We start from the raw sequence: 23,034 nt of genomic DNA, 5'->3' as shown, positions 1-23,034 counted from the left end.
AAATAAGTTCTATAAGAAATAATTTTAATATATAAAATGCCTTGCTTAATATTGTAAATCAATTTTATAATTACATGTCCCTCTTCTTCCCTATTTAATATCGTTGCTTGCTAACAATTTCTTTATATATATTTCATATGTTATATATATTTTTAATAAAGCTTTTTTTATGAAGATCCGGATGGCAATGCAAAAAATTCCACAAGCATTTAATGAGATCATAAAAAGACCTAGAAGCAAACTTGAACCTTGCATAAATCATATCAGTGGGGTGAGCCACAGTCCAGTGCGTCGGACAGTTCGACAACAGAAAATAGCTATTCGAATATTATCGCGCTGCAGCGAGAATAATGGCAGCGTCACCGTCTGCCGATGGCGAACAGGAACACATTGCAGTCTCGCACCGTCTTATCGTCACCTGGCTGGCGAATTGGCACGGATAATGATAAGACCCGGAGTGGCTATTTTTGGGCCTGGACCTATGCGGAGACCTATGCTGGCGGTGGACGCACCTTCCGCTGATATGGAGGGCTATATAAGCTCAGACTGGGGACCATGGAGACAACAGACTTTAGGTGTTGGTCGTTGAGCGAACCAATTCCGGAGCAGTTGAAGAATCAGAAAGGAACAAGGACTGACAGGAGCCAAGGATGAAGCTGACCCTGGTGATACTGGCCCTAGTGGGCTGCGTGGCCGCATTCAGTGTGCCCACGCAGAAGGTGAAGGTTGCCGACAAGGACTTCCTCGAGAAGCAGAAGTTCCTGTTCGAGATCTTCTACCGCGTCGAGGACCCTTTGATGTTCGAGGAGTGGATCAAGATTGGCCAGAAGTACACCTTTGACAAGACTCAGTATGAGGTGAGCTCTAAGATGGGACTCCTTTTGAGAGAATCCTCCCATGACATGGTTTCCGCTTCTTCCCCCAGACATTCGACTTCTACATGGAGAAATTCTGGGAGTCCTACAAGCTGGGAGCCCTCCTGCCCAAGGGCGAGTTCTTCGGCGCTCTGGTGAAGACCCACCACAAGCAGGCTTACGGTCTGTTCAACTTCTTCTACTACGCCAAGGACTGGGAGACCTTCGTCCGTAACGTCGCCTGGGCTCGTATCCATGTGAACGAGGGCATGTTCGTCTACGCTCTGACCCTTGCCGTCATCCACAAGCCCGAGTTTGAGGGTCTGATCCTGCCCCAGATCTACGAGATCTTCCCGCAGTACTTCTTCAACAGCAAGTTCGTGTACGAGGCCGAGAAGTTCGACTACGAGGTGTTCAGCAAGTACATCATGTACGAGAAGGAATACAACGACATCCTTTACAAGGACTACAGCGAATTCTCCGACAACTTCTACTTCTACACCAAGGACTGGAAGACCTGGCAGTGGTACAAAATGATGGGTCTGGACCAGGAGTGGTACGTCGAGGACAAGTACTTCCTGCGCGAGAACTACGCCGAATTCGCCAAGGACCCCAAGTACGTCGAGGCAATGAAGGGCTTCCAGAGGTTCTATATGCCAGTGGACTACACCCGTGACATCGAGTTCTTCAACGAGGAGTCCAAGCTCTCCTACTTCACGGAGGATCTGGGCTGGAACGCCTACTGGTACTACCTGAACATGGACTACGCCTTCTTCCTTAACGGCAAGCAGTTCGGTTTGGACAAGGACCGTCGCGGCGAGTTCTGGATCTACAACGTGCAGCAGATCCTGGCCCGTTACTATCAGGAGCGCCTGACCAACGGCTACGGCGATATCCCCGAATTCTTCTGGTACAAACAGATCGAGTACGGCTACGATCCCCAGCTGATCTACTACAACGGAATCGGCTACAGCTACCGCAAGAACTACTACGACTTCTACACCTACGGCAACTTCGAGATGTACAGCCAGATCCAGAACTTCTTCACCCGCGTCTACAAGTCTCTGGAGTCCGGATTCTACAAGACCGCCGACGGCCAGGTGATCGATCTGCACAAGCCGGAGGCTGTCAAGTTCATTGGCAACTACCTGCAGGGCAATGCCGATACCTTCGACAAGTACTTCTTCAACTACTACTACTTGCTGGCCCATATGTACTTCGCCGATGTGGACTACTCCGACGTGGAGGTGTTCCCCAATGTCTTCCTCAACTTTGAGACCATGCTGCGCGATCCCTTCTTCTACACCTTCTACAAGAAGTTCACCGATGTCTTCTACAACTTCAAGTACTTCCTGAAGCCATACACCAAGAGCGATCTCTTCTACGATGGCATCACCATCAAGGATGTGACCGTGAGCAAACTGGTGACCTACTACGATATCGTGGACTTCGATGTGACCAACCTGCTGAACGACAAGATGACCTTCGTCGATGGTGAGTTCGTCTGGGACAAGGCTCTGTTGGCCCGTCAGGCTCGCCTCAACCACAAGCCCTTCGAGTTCGACTTCACCATTGAGTCCAAGGTCGCCCAGAAGGGCGTCGTCCGCGTCTTCTTGGGCCCCAAGTTCGACGAGTTCGGTCGCGTCATCCCTCTGGAATACAACCGCAAGAACTTCGTGCAGATCGACAGCTTTGTGTACCCCTTCGTTGCCGGAAGCAACACCATCAAGCGCAGCTCCAAGGAGTTCACCTGGACCGCCGAGGACAGGATCACCTACTCCGAACTGTACAAGTATGTGATGCTGGCCAGCGAGGGCAAGTACGATTTCCCTCTGGACATCAGCGAGCCCCACAACGCCTTCCCCGACCGCCTGGTTCTGCCCAAGGGCTGGGAGCACGGTTTCCCCATGCAGTTCTACTTCTTCGTCTCGCCCTTCGCCGAGGAGTACGAGCAGTTCTCCAACTTCGACTACACCTACTCCTCGGGAGTTGGCTCCGGCACCCGGTTCGTGGACAGCAAGCCCTTCGGCTATCCCTTCGACCGCGAGATCGATGAGTACACCTTCTTCGTGCCCAACGGCTACTTCAAGGACGTCAAGGTCTACTACGTGGATACCTTCGCCAAGTACTTTGAGAAGAAGTACGAACACTTCGGCACCTTCGACTACTCGATCGAGTACTAGTCAGTGGTTGGCTGCAGCAGCTTTAGTCTTAACGATTTGCAATGCCAAAGGCAAAAAAACCAAAACCAAAAAAATTATGAAAACGAACTGAAAATAATAAAAACAATTAAATAATTAACAATTTGCTTGTTTTATTCAAACACATACATGGTCTTTAAATTTAAACATAGATTGCCCTTTTGAAAGTATCCCTCGAAGCAAATAAGTCAGAATTATTGAATATTGAATAATTTTTAGAAAATATACAATGGCCCAAATTTTATCAGAGAAAAAAGAAAACTTTATACAAATGATCTTCATTTTCTGATATATACATTCTCGCAATCAAATCCTATATTTATAGCCGGAGTCCGCTTTTCTTAAAAAATAAATTATTTATACAAAATATTTTAAAACCAAATCTTTTTTTGTGACTACCAATTACTCCTCTCTGGTTCTGGATCGCTAGAAGATGCCTCCAGGAACTCCTTACCTTTGCGAAAAACACCTTGATCTTTAAGCATCTTGAAACCCACATAAATAGTCTCCAGGTCCATCCAGGTATTTCCCCGGATAGCTAGGAGCCACGAGGGCCGTCCGGATAAACCTAACATAACCAATATTAAAATAAGTAAAAAACCTTTATCTTTAATAGAAATTATAGCTTTCTTTGTTTATTTTTATTTAAAAATTTTTAATTTTCAGTGAAAAACTGTGTAATTTGCTGAGATATTTGTTTAAATTTTTCCCAACTGGATGAATTGTGTCCGTCTTGATTCTTCATTTCAGTTATTTGGTTCCAAAATGACGAAATATTTTCTCGACTGCTTCTTTCACTTGATTCATCCTCCACACGTCCGAGGTTCATTTCACAGGTCCGAAGACTTTCCTCTTTACGTCCGAGGCTGACTCTAAGGCGAGCCACCTCCTTTTTGACTTCACTTAAATTATCCACATCTGTTCTCACTTTTGTTAATATATTTTCGCTCAACTCGGTTAAAAAGTTTTCGTATTTTGAATGCAGTATTTGCAATTCCAGCTCTTTGGCCTTAATTTGTTCTTTGTAGTTCTCGATGGTCTTTCTTATATTCCCGTTAGACGAACAAACACTTCCGTTTATAATCAGAAGAAGTTCAAAGAGGCAAATATATTTTTTCCACATTTTTATTCCACGTTCAGAACTGTGTAATGTTGTTGACGACTCGGTACTCTGTACTTAAATGGATTTAATCATCGCTCATTTTAAATACGTATAGAATATAGTACAAAGTATTTTCTATTAAATTTATACGACAGATTATGTATATATATATTAGACTTCTGCATGAATGTACTCATTTGTAGCATAACAGATCTGTACAGTAGTGTAGAGTTCTTAAAAATACTGCACCCAATCCTTTCTGTACAGTATACTCTATAGGCCAGAAGTAGATAGCACAACATTTTTAGTGTGCCCACTTTACGTGAGTGCAGTATATGGTTGTACCCTTCGGGAGTGAGTACTATATTTGCTGTACAGCTTTTTAGTTGTACAGCTTGTTAGTTGTATGTGTACAACTGTGCAGATGAGTTCAGTATTCTTCAATAAGTGCATAAAAATGGTACATAAAATAATGTTTCTCCATTCTAATATTAAAAATTTAAATATAAATTCTTTAATAAAATAAAATTCTTTATAAGAAATACATAGTACACACGAGAACTCTATATGTGTGCATGTACCAGTCATGAAGTTTCACTCACTGTACAATAAGTCAACTGCACACCAAAACACTGTACAGTGCCTGACTACTGCACACCATTTTTGCTGTACTCATAAACAGCTGTACAGCTATGGAATGAGTGAGAACACTGTCTGTCAAAATATACAATACTACCCTACTCACTCACACCCAAGTATACTGTGCAGTAAAAAGTGTGTTCCCGTTTCTAGAATAAGTGATTCATTTGTCGTTTTGGATGCATTCATGCAGAAGTCTAATATATATATATACAAACAATGACGTGTTCAATCTCATTCTACGAAGTAGAAAACTATATACACTTGGATTTGAAAATCAGCTTACGAAAGTCTAATTTTATATTTATGTACCGAATACAAGATATAGCTTAAAGAAAATATTGAGACACTTAGGTTAAAAAAGAAGATTTTGCAGTTTGTATAGCTTTTGATATGCATATCATTCAACTCGAACCATTTTAGTTGAGTGGAAAAGAAATCGAGGGCAAAGGTAATGCTATACAAGTTATTTACAAAAAATTATGTTCGAACAAACCTTTTTAGTAATTACCAATGCTGCAAAAAAATAAGAAAACTTGTGCTTAAATGGAAATGATGGCATTCTTTATTTATTTTTATTTTAAAACTTTAATTTTGTAATAAAAAAATTGGAAATTTTATTTCCTACATTTTTTATTTTCAATTCCATATTTTTAACCAATCCAGGACAGTTTGGATTATTATCATTACATTTTTCAAGATTTGCTTGACAGGCCTGAAGTTTTTGCTCAAGATCTTTGTTTTCGTATATCTCTGAATTGTTTTTACTTAAATTATCCACATCATTCGCATAATTTCTCTCTTTAGTTAAATTATTCTTGCTTAACTCTTCCAAAGATGCATCGAGCTCTGCTTCCAGTTTTTGCAACTCTTTCTCCTTTACCAAAATTTCTGCATCGATTTTCTGGATTTCAGTCTGGTAGTCTTCATCTTCAAAAGAGCAGACAGTTCCGTGTAAGATCACCAAAAGTTCCAGGAGAAGAATATATTTTCTCATTTTAATGCCGCGTTCGGACCCCAAAATAAATGTTGTTGACGATTCGGTGCTCTGAAGTTAAATAATTTAATTATCGCTCACGTTTTGATTCGAAACGAAATTATGTATGTTATTTTATATACACACGAAGTATGTAGTTATGTAGGCAAATCATTAAACTTATTAATTTATTAATCAACAATAATCACTTTATATAAGTATTTTTTCTGAGAATTTAATGGTGAATTTCATTTGGAATTTGATGCTAGATTTCTGTATCAAGTAGAAATATGATCCACTAAACATTTCTAAAGAATATGAGGCTTAAGTTTTTTTGTATTCTTTTCCTCTTTTTTTCCAACTGCAGTTCTTATCGCAACGAGAGCGCCGTTCCAGCTGATAACCTTCACAAGTCTGGGTGTATAGAACAAAGAGAAATATAGAAATTGTAATTGTACTTTTTTCCACATTCGATTTTAAGGCCCGCACTTCAAGTAACCCCCGCCGAATGAATACCGTCCCCTGTTCGATTCCCACAATTTGAGAACTGAAAGCAATTTGCAAAATGTGTTGAGCATCTTTTGGGTGATTAGAGCTGTGACACACAGTCGCTGGCTCGAATGTCACTGGCAGCCAATTGATTGATATTCGATCCCGAGAGGGAGCCAGAGATACTCGTATTTACCAAAGTGATAACCCAGGTTCAGGGCCGGATTATGTTGTGATCCGATCGACGTGTGCGCTCCTTTTTCCCATCACGTGCCGCACGCGACCTTGGCAACGGCGAGAGTGCGACATTTTGCAACATGCGGCAACCTCTTGAATTTCTAAAATTGTCGCTTCCAGGACAGGGGAGAGATTCGGGAAGACTCGGGGTTCAGAGGGTTAGACTGCGCCTCTTCAAAGCAGCTGCCGCACTTTTCTGGCAAGCGCATAAAAGGGAAAAATATATATTTGCCAAAGCCAAAGCCTTTCGCCTGTCTGCGGCTGCTCCTTCTCCATTATTTCGACGGCTTTTCGCTTTTCCCTGTTCCATTTTTTCTTGGCATCTCTGCACTGTCTATGCGGCAATAAACTAAATTAAAATCACAAATTAGCCTGCTGCAGTGGCAGTCAGTCGGGAAACTTATGCCGGGCTCTGATTTATGTTGAAGGTTTTTTAGGAAATTTGATAAAGTTCTAGTTAGCTGGGATGGGCTTCGAAAGGATTTTTGGCATTTGCCTAATTTATAAAATGTATAATTCTAAAAGATAATGTTGGTAAATAACAGATAACTTAATTCTTAATTAGCATACTTTTTATATGTTCATTTCCTTCTGAATCCACCCATATATTATGTAACACCTTTTACCCCATGCACTCCCATCCCCAAGAAGTAATCTCTCCCGACCCATATTGTGAATAACAATCTCAGTTTTCCTCACAACAAATTCTTAACGCAAAACCAATAAACAATTACGCATCCATGATCACCTATGGCAGCCTTGCCATTGTCATCCCCCTGGCCACTCCACCCCAGTCGATTCATTCCACCCCCTCCGCCACTTTTCACAAGGACACTCGGCAAAATCTGTGGAAACCAGGCAATCAGTGGCCATTGAATTGCATTTGCCACTGCCGGATTTATGCGCCATTATTTCGTGTAATCCCCGGGAAGGGGACCAGCCGCTGACCCATGTGAAATAGGGGCACTGGACATGCAACCACGCACCGAGTTTTCACAGTTCATTTTGGGAAAATTTTTGAGCACTTCGCACTTCGACGCACTCGAGTGCGAGAGTTTGCGAAAATGGTGCGCAAGCGTATTCTCCGGAACCAGAAATGGAATAGGGTCGCATTAGCCGGATGTCCGCTATGGTGGCCAGCTGTCTATTACCTTTTCCCTTCCCTTCCACCCCACACACACAGAAGCCGCTTGGTTGCAAATGAAATTTGCAAACAATTCTAATGGAATTTGTACATGCTATTTTCAACTTTTCGAGTGGCGGATAATGGAGGGTAAAATGCTGACAACTTGATCACTGGTCGCCACGTACAACAAATTTATTTCTTTTCACTCTGGCCACGCCCCAGCACCGCAGTCCGCCCACTTACACACGACTACATAAAACAAATCACTCAGCCCGAGAGTCAAGACGAGTCAAAGAGTCGAGAGGCGAGAGCATGGCATAAATGTTTAACAACCAAACTGCAGTTTAATTGCCCAACCAAGGCAGAAAAAACAATGTTTATTTTTTCCCCATTTTGGTGGAAATGACAGGCGATGCCGGCGGAAGAGGACTAGCAAAAATAAAATGTGACCCAAACGGCGGCGGAGAGCAAACAGCAATCTGGCAGATAGGCTCGTAAAACGAGCGGTGCCAACTAAAAGACAAAAAGTAAGCTGGAAAAAAATGAAAGGTTTTTCTGCGGTCGAAACTGAAAAGATGAAAACAACAACGCAGAAAACAAATTATGAAGTAAACAAAGCTGAATACATGTCATACAAAGGTCTGGGCAACAGTGTCCTGAGATCAGCAGGGATTTAATTAAGTTGTTAATTGTTAGAGAATGGTTCAACTTAGCTCTTGGATTATATAAAATATAAATAAATACATATAAAATAGGGAAAAGGTGAAAGTTAGATGTTATGAATCTCCATAACTTTTTATAGATTTTTTTAAAATTTATTTTTATATAAATTTTACAATTATATGGTGTAATTAAGTATCCCAAATCCTTGCTGAGTCAACCCACTGTGCCTATAAGTTTCCCCCCTTTTTTCGTTGCCCCCTGCAAACATTCGATGGCTGCTTGGAGGAGATGCAACATGTGTTCCGGGAATGAGCCGCGTGCCGTTTAATACACGGCATGCTATAAATTTTATTATTGTATGCGTGTTGTGTGCGTTTGTATAAGTTGCCTGCATCAGGCCTTTCCGGCCTTCTTTTGAAGCGCCTCACCAGCAACAGTCAAAGGGCAACTGATCGTAAAGCAGCTGACATTTATGATAGATGCAGAGGATGGACCGCCGCCTGGTTAAATGGGCATCTTTGGTGTCTCCAGCATCGCTGGGCTAAGAGAATTTCCATTTCCCATTTGGGATTATTTGTCGCCAGCTTAGATGTATTTTTCATCTTCCTGTGGCGCTGCCAGCAGTTGCAGTTTGTCGTGTTGCTGGTGTTCTAGTTGATGTTGATGTTCATGTGGATGTTGCTGTTGTGTCGCCCACACAAACTCGCAATTACGTTGTTTATTCTAGACGACAAGGGCCCAAATGGGACGGGATCTGAACTGAACTGAACTGAATGCTAGCTAGAAATAAAAACATGCCAAAGGAGCTTGGCAGCAGCATCATTATTATCCTCATCCTTTTGTCATCGCATGCAAACATGCAGACATGCTTCAGAAATTGTAAGAATCAAACGGCAAATAATGCAGACAACTACATAATGACAACGGATAACACTGAAAAACTAAAGAAAAATAACCGCAAGTCAGTTGTAATAGACGAAGAGGCAATGTTCTATAGTTGGAAAGTGAGAACATAAACACTTTCCTTTTTCAAGTAAAGAAAAAGGATTCAAGTTAAGAATGAGTTTTAGGGCTTTATAAATATTTTAAAATAATAATATTTGTTTTTAATAAGCTCAAAAATCGGTGACCGCTAGAATACAACCACGCAATGAAGTATTAAGGTCCGATCGAGTTCTGTTTTTCCTCTAGTCTTCTGGCCAACGATAAGTGTGAATTGAGTCCCAATAAAATATATCTAAATTTTTAAAAATATAAAGAATTTTACAGCAGTTTTCTTAAAATAATCAAATTTAATATAAAAAACATTCCATTTGCTTTTATAAAATATTTTCCATATTTATTCCCTCACCCAAATACCCTTCTAATATTGTGAAAAATCTATCCTTAGATCACAAGGAAGCCAAACCAACAATGCCTTGTGCCATTTTCCGCTCTCTGCTCCGCCTTTTTCTCCTACTCTCACAACTGCTTGTTTTTTATTTGTGCATATTTGTGCAGAAAATGAAGAAATAATTTGAAAACACACAAACCCATGAATGCACTCAAACATGGCAGGACTTCCACTGTTGGCTTGTTGGCTGTGGTGTGAACACAATGGCGCCAAATTATTTAATACTTCAAATGTCTGTCCCCTCCCCCTGTTTTTTGGCCTGGCCAAACGATGGCAAACATTTTACAATCGGTTGGAGTCTTTGGGTGCAACACCGCACATATATAAATGGAAGGAAAGGGCGGATATCATCATTTTTTGGAGCGCAATTTGGGCTTGCTCTCGGCTCGAGTCCAACATTTAATGAAGCTCCATTTGGGCTGCTTTTGTCCGAGTGGAATGCAAAAATGAACATTATATGAATTGGGATTTTACTTCGAATGATTTCTGTAATGTGTTGTCCTCATATGCCGCCAGCAAATTGTCTGCGGCCCAAAGTCCAAGTTGATTTCGTAGGATTCAAATGGGAAAAGAAGGAAGTTTCCGCCCCTTTTCAGTTCACTGATTTTTTCCGGCAAAGTCAGCAAATTCCTGCATCATTAAGTCCCGGCGATGTGCAGCATTCAAAGTGCAACGTGCAATCGCAGCACAATTCAACTTTAACAAGCAATTAAATCGAAACAAAAACGCAGGCAGGAGCCACCCCCTTAGGGTTTTCCAGGGGAGAACTCCGCGAGGGAGAGGGTTGGAGAGAGATGGATTGCATTGACATTGATTTATTTCAACAATTACAATGAAACGTAAATTTTATAATTATTGTCCATGTAAACAAGCCAACTGGAGAAGGTGAGAAATGTGGAATATTGAGAGGCCCAGAGAGAGGGAAAACTAAGCTAATTCCAGCAAAATGACAAACCGTAGTGACAGCTGCAAAATAGAAAATGAAAAACAAAAAACCGAGCGGTAAAGAAGGGCTAAACAAAAACCCTGGCGCCTTGCCTTTGCTTGAAATAATTACTTTTCGAACGTGAACGCACAGCCCTGCAACTCCTCCCACTGCAACCCCCTGCCAGGACCACCACCCCTTCAACCACGCCCCCTGTGCGCCTGCCTACATATGTCGCCTCGTTGCGATTTTAATTTTGAAATTTATGCTAACAGCAGTTTGAGAAACTCAGCCTCATCTCTTAGGGCAAACAAGTGGGGAATCACAGGACATGTCTTGGGACTTGGAAATACCCTTTAAAAATTAAATGGAAGTAATTTATTTTTTGAAATTTGTATTTCTCTGGGTTATGGTCACTCAGAAACTATAACGAAGTCAAAGGTATCCTCGAAATACCTCCTGACTTTAAGAGGTATCTAGCTAATATACCCCCCTTCATTGAAGGGTACTTCAACCAAAGGATAAAACGCATATAGCCGGAGCTTCTCAGTTGAAGCAGCAGGTTGCCAAGGGGTTGTCCTTATGGGGTGGCGACTGGCAATGCGACCGAGGAGTGGGTGGCAGTTGGTGGGTTAAAGCAAATGAGGCAGCCGTATGACATTATTTGTGCAGCACTTTTTGCCATTCAATTCACCACCCATCTCGATCTCGCCCTGGCTTTATTTCCTTTCGCTTCGGCCTTTTATTTTTTTGCCAACGGGCCACGACGACGAGTGGCATCATCAATGGACCGTCGTCATCGGTGTCCTGTTCATCAGCCTCATCAACGCAAAGTAAATATTTGCATAATGTGCAGCTGTGTGTGCCGCACCCTCCCTGCCCCTTCCCCACCGCATCCATGTATGTGTGTAATTTGTGGGTGGCAAACGGGCGACAGCAGCACTTGGCATGTTTAATGTTTACTTTACAAAATGCAATAACAGAGACAGCCGCTGTGGCGGCAAACCAAACTGCAGGGCACCAAGCCAGGCCAAAACGGCATTTGGTTAGCCTCAAAAAATTACAACAAAAAAATGCCTAACCAAAAGCAAGACAAAAAGAACCTGGCACACATTAATTGAAAAGTCTTTAGAGTGGATAACAATATGATCAATAATTATTCAGAATCGATCTTCAAGCCGAACCCGGCTCAAAATTGAAACTCATCATCGGGAACAACGCGACGCGATGTCATGGAAGAGGTTAATCCTGTGGAGTGCCTTTTAGAGTTTTTTTCGAGTGCATCCAGCGGTGAGCGATGAATCATCATCAATGGAGCCGATGATTGAAAACTGCTTTATGGAGAATACAACTTCTAAGACAGGTTGGCATGGGATATTTGTAACCATTTGTGCCAAACAAAAAAAGTAACATTAAGGGAAAATACTTTTCAGGAGAATGAATTGCCAAGTTAATGTCAACAAATTGGTTTTAAATTGTAAGTATATACATTTTTTATATGTGTGCTATTCAATGTAAATTATTAGCTGACTAATAAATCTTCTAATCACTTCTTAATAGCCTTATATTATCAAAATTTGTATAGTTTCCTATGTATACACTCTAGGTTATTGCTCTTTCCCACAGTTACTTAATCACCAAAGACCAAATATCCATTAAGTGGATACAAATTCCCCGAGGAACTCTCTCTTTCTCGTTCTGGGTTAACCATATGTAGCACTTTTCACATTTATCAATTGCAGGCCACCTACTCGTGCAGCTGTCGCAGGATCTCTCTCGACTGTCGAGTGATTGGAAAGGAGAAGAGTGTGTCTATCAGTGGCAGTGACAAAACCATATCGAAGTGTCCTCTCAACCGGGGACACGCCCCCTTTCCGAGAGTAGAAAGGAGCAAGAGCAGGACTGGCAAGGGCACTTCAGGATTCGTCACGTGTGATCCAAACTTATGTAAATAGCCAAAGACGGTACAGGGAAGGGTGAGTGAAATTGATAGTTTGTGAATGCTATCGACACGCTGTTGCTAATTAAAATGGATGATCGATCGGAAAGGAAATGGGGTGGCTTCCATTAAAAGGAACAAAAAACAAAACCGCCCTTGAGAACCAGTTACGGCAGAGGGTGCCAAAAGTAACGCTTGGTATTATCCTTAAGCCGGCTTACCAACACCTCTCCAAGCTCAGCTCAAAACTATTCGGGTTTCTTGGAGGGACTTTCATTAAAGATATATGTATGGGGAGGAGCGAGGAGAAACACGCAAATCTCTTGCGACAACATAAATAGAAACATGATTTAAGAGTTGCGGGATCAGCGTCAAAATTACAGCTGGGATTACAGCTCGGGATGCTGAGAGTTCCGACATAGCCACGGGTGGTTCTTTCAGTTTTTTAGCATCTCTTCCGGGGGTTGTTTCATGTTGATTAGCCTTCTGCGCAGCATTGCGGAAATGGGTTGGCCTAGTGTCCCCTTTCTCTATACCCAGTTTTTTTTTTTTTTTTAGAGCGTACATCCCATAAATTATGGCACCGAATTGGGTCCATTCCTTTGTTGCGATCCATGTAATTTGGTTTAGCATGGCCAACGCTGTCGGGGGTTCATAATCATGGAATAACAAACTGCGCAGGATAATTGTGTTTGCGTGGCAACAATGGCCAAAGGTTGATTTTTCCAGTGGGTGATCCCCCAACCAACATGAAGTATGTTTTATGCCCGGGCAATATTGAAACTTTAGCGTTTATAATTTAATACAAAGTGTGTGGGTAATGTGTTGTAGGTTAGAAAGGCTTCTCTTGGGGAGTTTCTTGTAATACATCGATTTTAAAACTCATTATAGGATCGTTACTGCCACTAACAGCTGCAACTTGCCACCTATTCCCCCAGACAGAAGTGCATATACTAGATATTGAGGGAAAACTATAAAATTAGCACACAGCCCGACCCAAAAACTAATTGCATTAATATGTCAACATACAAACACGACTGACTGTTTGGGTGGGAGTGCTAGTGTGAGTGTTCGTGCGAGTGCTTTTGTGAATCAGTGTGAGTGTTTATGAGTGTGCACGCCGCACTACTTAAGATTACACAACAACAAATTTCGAAAAAGTACTTAAAGTTTTTATTTATTTTGCGTCTCTCTCAGCTCGACACGCAAACATAAAACCCAAAAGAAGAAAAATAATAAAATTGATGAAAGCAGCGCCCAGCAGTAGAAGATGGGGGGAAAAAAACCGAAATTAATTCAGTTGCCACCCACTTGGCAGCTTGGCGCTTCCCAAAAATGTTTTCTTTTACATTTACGGAAAACTTCTGCTGCTCTGTCTCGTTTCTATTTGCATTTGCCCAGAGTGGAAATGGTTTTTACTTTTTTTTCTGGCATTTATTTTATGATTTATGCCAGATATCTAGCCAGACCGATCGCCCTATAGCGGCACATTAGCACGGTTCAGCCCCAAAAGGGCCTTTGAAGTGCTCCTCTCACTTTATCTTATGCGCTGCTCTCCCTGCTTTTTTCCATCCACTCAACGACGTGCTAATTTGGCAAAATAATAAAACAACAATTAAAAATGCATTCGAGTGTCAATTGCAGTGCATTTCTTATGATTTTTCTCTGTTCAACTGGAGAGCCAACATAGGCACGAATATCTGAAATTGATGGCTAAATGCTGAAAGGTTTAATGAGGACTCAAAGTTGCGTAATCGATCACTAGGGCGCAGATGCAATTTAATGGGGGTTTTGTTAGTTTAAAAAGCTTTTAAGATGCACTTTTTAGACTAAAATGTCTTGAATTAAGTAAAGTTAATAAAAAGTAAATGATTGTTTAGATTTTTCTTTAAAAATTCATCAATTTATTTAAAGGGATTACATTTATTACTAATTTCTTCTTCCATTATTATTTTTACAGATTTAATGAGCTCGCAATCAAAGCTTTGGGTCTAAAGTCTTCAATTTTGTGAAGTTGCCGCCAAAGCCTTGATCTGTCTGCTTAAACAGATCGAGCCGAACCAGCTGATTAGGCATATCAGCATGGAAAGGCCTCAACCAGCTGTAGAAGGGACCCCGACCCCCCAAAAAAAACACCATAAACAATGCGAATGTGGGGACTGGTCGCACCCACTCGCACGCAGTGTCCAAAAATTTAATTTATGCGCCGGCAATTAAACATGCATCATTTACGTTCGCATCTGAACGCGAGCGACATCGACATGATTCGACGTTCAACATTCGCCGGCGCAACAGCGGAGGCGGCAACATCGACACGAGCTTGCCGCCCAGACCCCTATACACTGTAAGAAAAGATAAACAAAGAAAAATGGAAAAATATATGGGCATTTCCATAATGTCGCACGCGACATTCGTAAGCATTCAAAGCTAAAAAAAAAGGATGGTACATTTAATTTTTTTTATTTTTATAAATGTTAACTTATAACTCTTGCCTAGGACTATAATGGTGCAAATGTTGATTTTGAGTATTTGCTCAATTTTAAGAAAATTAAAAAAAATGAAGGATTCGCACGCGACAAAAACAGAAGTCACTTTCGCGGCGAGCTGTTTAAACACTGATTTCAACGAAACGGCAGGGACTATTTTAATGAAACAAATTTTAAAATATGATGCAATAATGTCACTTTCATATGCTTTAATTTACAAGCAGAAATATAGCGTAGTTTATTTTTTATTTAATTTTAATCATATTCGCACGCGACATGTCGCATGCGACATATTTTTTTATCATACTTTGCATGTATTTTTTACTATTATAAGTAAATTGGAAGAGCATATATCTATTTTATTTCGACTTTTTGCAGTCTTCTAGTGATGTTAGTAAACAACAGTCAACAGTAAGTGCCTCGGTTTGGATGTAATTAACAAAAGAAAACAGGCCCATTTTTATGATGTTTTTCATCAAAATAATGAAAAATCGTGTTTGCGCGAATATGCATTCGAATATTTCGAAATTTGTTTTAGAATATGATAAAGCCCTTCAAATTTAATCAATTGGCCTTTTCCTTATGTTACTATGTTGGAAAAAAAACATTTTAGAGAAGTTTTAGTGTTTTGGCCGCGGTGGACCTTTCTGTGGAAATGCCCATATTATACTACCTGGGCGGAGGTTTTATGACTTTAAAACCTTCCTTAAGGCTCTAAAAAAAGAGATGTTTCCATTTCAAAACATTTTAAAAATTGAGAAAATTCGAATTTTAAAAATATTAAAATATTTATGTGTAGTTTCTAGTTCTAGTTTTCTAAATGTTAATACTATTTAATAATGGCTTGGGTAAAATAATAAGACATCTGCTTACATAAACCATTGCTTACCAATAGTATTCTATTATCTTATAAAATATTCTAGAAAGTGGTAGCTTTATTTATTTGTTTTAATCTAAAAGCTCTTAAATATTTTTACAGTGCACAATCTCCATCAGTTCCCAGTATCCAAACCCATAGATCTGTCACCACTTGGCGGCGCATCGGAGGCTGGAGAAAGGGACTGGGAGTTGGGAACGAGGGCGAAATGGTGGGGTCCACATGACATCTTGGCATTGTCCATTCGCCAACGCCCCATCATTTGTCAATATTAACTTTAATTAGCAAAAATTTCATTTCTTCTGGGTTCGTTTTATTTTCTGTGCCCCGATTAACTTGACATAAATAGTCAGCGATTGCAGGGAATGTTCTGCTTCTCTTTGGTATTCTAATGAATCACAATTTGTTTTATTCGATTGGCCAGCATTTATTTCATTGTACAGATCGTTTATATTCATTTCCAAGGGAGGGGAAGTTGGTTTTTTGTGGGTGGGAAACATGTTTTTTACGTAATTTGTGCCTTAATCAAGTGACTTGTATTTAATTAATACTTATGAATTGTGATATTAATGGTTTATAGGACATTGGAATAGTTGTTAACTTTATATACCTTTCTTTATATAATATATTAACAGGAAAATTCAAATAAAAATACATTTTTAATTTTTAATCTTGCCCATTAAAAGCTTTTAAAAGTTTCTGAGTGCTGTAATTACGAATAATTAAAAGCATTTTTTGCTGTTGGCACTAAAAGATGATTAAAAAAGTGTATCTGAAAACTCTACATCTCAACTTCACACATGTACTTTACATCAGTTTTCAACTGATGAATTTTTAATAATAAACATTACCTGAAATGCCTTTTACTTGTTGAACGCCAAACCCTTCACAGGTTTCTCTTCCCAGTTTTTTTTTTCTTGGAGAAAGCAAATCAAATGTATAACCAAAGCAGCAGCCGAAGAACGTGCGAAATCTGAAATGAATTGGTAATTTATTATGCAATGTCATGGCTTTCATGTGGGCAGAAGGGAGCCGAGGATGAGGGAAAGCTGGTGGAAAGCTGGTGGGCTAATTAATGACCAAATGGATCTGGGCATGTCAGCGCTTATCGTCGGCGTCCGGTATCGACAACATTTGCCAAATTAATGCAAATCATGCAAACACCAGAAGATCCAACGGATGCCAATGAGGATGATACTCGGCCACAACGACGACGATGATGATGATGATGATGCAGTGGGCCCGGTATCAATACGGACCTAATGAGTCAAGTGGCCAAAAAGGATTTCGTTGGGTGCGGATGCGGTTTTGTATCTGTATCTTCTGTCTGGCCAGCGTTTGTATATAAATCCCCCAAGCCAGATAAATTGTATTTCGGTGGCATTACTGTGGCAAATGAATGAATCACATGCCTTGGCATCCGCACAGCCGACAATAACAATACCGGCCATCAACAATGTTGACAATAACTTGGGGTCAAGACAAGGCCGAGATAAGACGGAACCTGCTTTCCATATCGCAGATGAGTGGACCGCACAATGGCCACACCAAATACACAATTTCGCCATTTGCCTTTATCAATTCATCCATCATTCGGTCATGTGGTCATTCATTAATTCACGGCTAAAAGGGCGTGGACTGCGCCTGAAAAGGTATTCATATATCGCTCGTTGGCTTTAATCATGTGACAATTGCGCTGATAGACGAGATGAGATGCGTTTTTCTTATCAAAGGTTGATGAGTTTAAATTGTAATCGATTTAAGGATGAAGATCTCAATATTTAGGGTAAACAAATATCCATAAATCAAAAGGATTTTACTGTGCAACAGTTTTATTTTGTATGCGAACACAGAAAAAACTTTCGTTGGTTGAATATACTATTTTTGTGGGTTGAATTACAGTAAAGTACAGTCAATGTAGTTTGTTGTTGGATTTTCGACTGTACGAAACTGTTCTGACAGCCAATTACAGTTACCCTTACGTTCAAAGTAATGTGTCTTTGTAAATTACTGTTAGCTGCAGTCAAGATACTGTTAGTTTTACGTAGCTCAGTTTTTTACAGTGAATCTGTGAAATATAGCATTTCACCATTTTCGTAGCTTGGGGTTTTTTATTGCAAAATCGTGGTTGGATTTACTGTAGAGCAGTCATAAGATGTAACGCGTTACATCGTTATGCTGTAGCTTACAGTAAAATCAACCCATGATTTTGGGTTGGGGCACTGTGAAATTGGTGGAATTTACTGCATACATTTTTTTCTGTGTATGAAATATAGAAAAGAGCATTAGAATAATTTTTGTATAATAATAACTCATTTAAAATAATTTATAATTTGAAATACACTGACAAAAATTAAGACAAATGATGATCGTTTCACTTATATTTCATTATCATATTTATAGAAATACTGAAAAATATTTTAAACATATTATTAAACATATTACATACAACAGTATAAAATTGTGCCTGGTTCCTCTTTACCTGTAATGTGAATGACTTTTCAAAAGAATTCTTTTTAGGTCAAAGCAAGACTTTCAGTTAACCAAATTGCATCTTGTTCAAGCCACCAGATAAGACAAAGTCGACACACTCACTGAACCCAAAATATAAAGACTGAAACCGCAATATTTTTTGCGTACCCTGTGATCCCATGAAAACAACAGTCCCTGTCCCTGGCCAACAAAGTCCATTCATGAAGACAAGCAGAGTGCGACTTTGCCCTTTGTGAAAGTGTGAAATATTTGCGAGAGATGCCCAATGAATTCTGCGGGCATGCGAGCACTTTTGCATTTTGCATTTTGTATTCCTTGGCTTTCCGGCGAAATGGCCTGACACTTGACGTGGCCGAACATGGGACAGCAGGCGGGATGGGTGTCGCTGAGTTACGCGCATCCAATGGCCATAAATAAATGCGAAATGCATTAAATGCCCCGCACACAACCACCAACAACAGCCAACAATCGGGCTGAGGCAGCAACTCCAAACCAGCAACAACAATCGGCCGGAGCAAACTTCGGCTCGATTCCCGCGCATCGCACGTCTCAGTAATTAATTAAAGCATTAAGTGCTAATTTTACGACAACTCGATTTGTGCGTTGGCCCCCTTGCAATTCGCAATTTGCATGCTGCCATCTCACCATCGCCATCTCCCGACATCTCGCCATCGGAATTTGGCAGCCGCTGACAAAAAAACACAGAAAAAAAAGTAATGTTAAATGTTGAGAAGGAAGCAAAAGTGTCGTCTGCCTGTCGGTGGGAATGGGAGCGTGACTCACGCTAGAAATTGATTGACATATCGTAAGGATGTGTGCGACAGCTAATTAATTGGATGTCCAGAAATTCGATTTCTTTTCTTTGAAGTTTGTTATTAAGATTTACAGAGATAAATAGATAAAAAGGTTAAAAGTATACAACATATAATTGTTCATTTTGGTTTAGCAACTTCTGCGATTTGTATTATTTTTTAAAGTAGTAATTGTACTCAATATATTTAGAATAAATGTAATCTTCAAGTTTTTAAATACTTTAAATAGTTTCCTATTTCATTTAATTAAATAATTTATCACGCTTCCATCGCCAGAGAAAATCGCTGCACCTTGACTCTTCCCCCTGAGGTTTCCTGGACAGTGTCGACTGTCAAACGTCAAGCGTGGAGTCGCCTGTCAGCCAGACAGTCGTCAGATGGAGACGAAGATGCTAAGAGGAGGCTGCAGTAAGTTGGCCCATGCCAATGAGGATCTACCCAAAGGCAATAATAACACCAACAACAACAACAACCATTCAACTTTTCAACTGTCGCCAAGATTTTCATCTGGGTTTTTGGTTTTTCCACTCGCCACTTCCCTAGTTTCCCTCTCAGCTCTTGTACATCCCCAAAATCGCCTGCAGTTTGCAGTTCATATTTTCCCTGGCCTTTGTTTGCTTTGATGTTATTTTTAAAAAAGGGGCTTGCGGGGCCTCGAAGTCGAGGGGTTGAGGCAACATAAAAATGTTCATTTGTTGTTGCTGTCACAGGGAGAGAGACTCCCTTGTAATTAATCATATGCATTTGCTTTCATTAGCAAGTCAACAAGAAAAGATACTCCTCGGCGATGCTGTTGATGTTTTGTTAAAGAAAAAACTAACTTTGACATGGGAAAGTTTGGATCTGGCAAGATAGATCTTAGTATTAGTTGGCCAAAATATATAAAATTATAAAACGTGAACTGTATAATAAAAAATTATTACCTACTTGAGGAGTACAAGATTACTAAGTATGATAACTTAATCAATTAGTATTATGTTTTCCTTACATCTCTTGATCTCACTTATTAATGCTAATTTTGGATAGAGACATCCACAGAGACCATCGTCTTATTTTCGTTGCTGCCACAACAAATGCGAGGTATTAGTCATCGGCCAACACAATGGATTAGGCGTAGAGGGTATATAATGAGCGGGAATTTATCAGTTGACTTGTAAGCTTGTGCATTTATAGTTGGCCATTAAAGGATTACAAATGCGGTGCTCCTCTGGCCAAAGTTCTTCAATCTCTTCGTTTGCCTATCTAAGCTACATGGCTGCCGTTGATCTGGGGGGGATTATTGTTGGTCGGGGAGGGTGGGAAAGATCGGAATCATTTGGTTGAATGATCACAGAGCTGGACAAAACCACAAAATTGGAAAAAGATTTCACAAACGTGGCAGCCATAAATTTCGCTTTTTGCATATGCAATCCAGGTAGAGAAGCAGCCATTAAATTTGTGGCACAATTGTTCGCAAAAGTGTCTGTAATTACGGCAATGGCCATGGAAACTGTGGCAGAGGGTTGTACTCGCATTCTTGGACTGCATTTCCGATTGTTCAGGATGTGCCGGGGACATGAGAGTGTTGGTAAATAATTGGTTATGGCTCTGGACAGTAGGGAAAATTCGGAAAACAAATGAAATGAAATGAAATACTCCAGAGGAGGAATGGGGGATTTTGGGAGTGGTTCGCTTTGATTTCTCAGTAGTTATCTACGCATTTCTCTCGATTCTGACGTCTGTCAGCCGCATTTTATGTGGCTCGATGTGTTCGTGAGAGTTTTCCTCAAGTACGCTTGCCTAGAAATCACATAAATCCTTCTGTTGAAATAGAAACTCACTTGAATTATGAATTTAATAAATAATAAACGGAAAGTATTCACAGTTTCCCTTACCTCGAATAAATTTGTTGAAAAATTGAGGTGTAATAAATAATTAAAACTATAATTTTGAATAATAAAAACGGGAAATGCTCAAGTAAATATGGAAACTGAATACAAATTTCCTCATGATGTTTGACTTAATTTAAATGTAATTTTTGTTGGCCAGATTCCTCTTTCTGCTGATGTATTTCTTATTAAAATTAATAATAAAAGTTTTAACAATAAACTGAACTGTTTTCTCTTCCCCTATAACTTTGTCTTGACACTTCCTTCTTTTCAATTCCTTTCAATTGATGATTTCATTGCAGATATGCACTTCCTTATGCAAATGAATCCCAGCTCTCGGTTTATTTTCATCGCAGATCATTAATCTTAATTCCAAATATGCCATTCAAAATCTTTACGAGTATAATTTACCACAAATGCACTCCAAGCCGATCAGCACAAAACATTTCCCAGTGACATCGATGAGCAGCTACTTTGTTGGATGAGTTCTACTTAAGCCTGTTTTGCGCAATCTTTGGGTGTAAGTTATTTTGGCTCCAAAGGAATGTTAATGCTGCAAATACAACAAACATATTCCGAGTCATTAGCAGAGCTCTCTCCTCCGCGTTTCAAAGGGGGAGGGTTGGCAAACATGGCAGAAGGTGAACATCAATTTTGAAACATTTTCCTCCACGCACGCAGCAGTCCAAATCGATGCCGAGCGGCACGCCCCCACTGGTCATATACACAGAGAAAAAAGTAAGTTAAAATGGAGATTTAATTTGCAGAAATTTAAATATAACAACATTGATTCCATATAATTACTAATTGCTTATTTATTGCCTGTTTGGTCTGTACATTTTAATCATTTCAAGGCGTAGGTTTTTTTTTTGAATGTAAAAGCAATCCAAATCCAACCCAACCGGGCCCTGTGCTGATTTGTAGGTGTTGTCGTCTTCATCTCGCCCGTTTAGCTGGCCTTTCCGATTTACACTGTGGCCACACAATTATGCTCATCAACATCCGTCAGTCGTCGTCGCCTTCGTCTTCATCTTCGGCGGTGGAAAAGTGTTAAGTAATGAGTTAATCTGCAACAAGACTCGCATGATTAAGTGCTCTGGGCCTGTTCGCACTCGGGAGGAGGCGGAGGTTGGGGGTCGTGGTGCTGGATGTGGCTGTGAACTGGGAATTGGAGGTGGGACCCACAAATGGGAGGTACTATATGCCGCTGAGTGGGTCTTTAAATAGATTCGTTCTGTCCAGGCTTTGAAGCTGTGACTGTGGTATAAATCTATGTATATCACCTAGGGAATTTCACTTGACATATCTACAAATTTATTTATAAAATCAAGCTGCATTTTATTTATAAAAATACTTAAAATAAACCCAATTTTTATATTTGATAACTTAGTTTTAGTAATGTTTCCAACCACTGTGCTAACGTAAAACTGATAAATTATGATTGTGGCTGGGCAGACGATTTGCTCGTTGAACTGCGCTTATTATTTATCACGCAAATTGAGTTAATGCGGCCGAGATTAAGGACTAGCTGCGATCATAGGCAGCCATTGATCATTCCACCTCCAGACATCGCGGAGACGCTATCTCCTTCTCCCGGGCCCTTATCAACTTGATAAATTACGATATAGATACAATGGCAGTTCCAGTATCTATCTAGGTGAGTGAGCCAGTGACGGGGGTAACAACTGCGGTCAACGAAAAAGCACAGTAGCCCCTGACTGTGATTGACATAATTGGGCGCACCATAAAGGCGCACACACGCACACCTCATAGTTTATGATCGCCACAGACAATGATCAATTACAATGAGCAATCTGAATCATAAATATTGTCAGTTTGACGGCAGCAGAAAAAAAAAGAGTACAACAGAAAATAAACAACGACTCAATGCGTTGAATTTTTCCTTTATGCCGAAACTCCAATTAAAATTGTGATTATGATGAAGCACAGCAAA

At 40.2% G+C, this 23,034-nt stretch overlaps 1 protein-coding gene across 1 annotated transcript; it reads left to right on the top strand.

Annotated features, from left to right (window-relative positions):
- Positions 1-161: 161 nt before the first annotated feature.
- LOC108077980 (larval serum protein 1 gamma chain-like) lies at positions 162-3,119 on the top strand. The gene is made up of 2 exons (XM_017171523.2): positions 162-857; positions 926-3,119. The coding sequence occupies exons 1-2, from the start codon at positions 651-653 to the stop codon at positions 3,035-3,037; spliced, it is 2,319 nt and encodes a 772-aa protein (XP_017027012.1). The 5' UTR covers positions 162-650; the 3' UTR covers positions 3,038-3,119.
- Positions 3,120-23,034: the final 19,915 nt, after the last annotated feature.

The sequence above is a fragment of the Drosophila kikkawai genome, chromosome 2R (genome assembly GCF_030179895.1).
Source record: "Drosophila kikkawai strain 14028-0561.14 chromosome 2R, DkikHiC1v2, whole genome shotgun sequence".
Taxonomy (NCBI): Eukaryota; Metazoa; Arthropoda; class Insecta; order Diptera; family Drosophilidae; genus Drosophila; species Drosophila kikkawai.
Note: the sequence above shows the minus strand (reverse complement) of the source record. Positions and strands in the feature narration are given on the sequence as shown.

Bases quoted from the DNA above. Each gene is read 5' to 3' on its own strand.
- LOC108077980 (XM_017171523.2), top strand. From the start codon at position 651: ATGAAGCTGACCCTGGTGATACTGGCCCTAGTGGGCTGCGTGGCCGCA. The intron at 858-925 runs GTGAGCTCTAAG...TTCTTCCCCCAG, and splicing joins TTGACAAGACTCAGTATGAG to ACATTCGACTTCTACATGGA.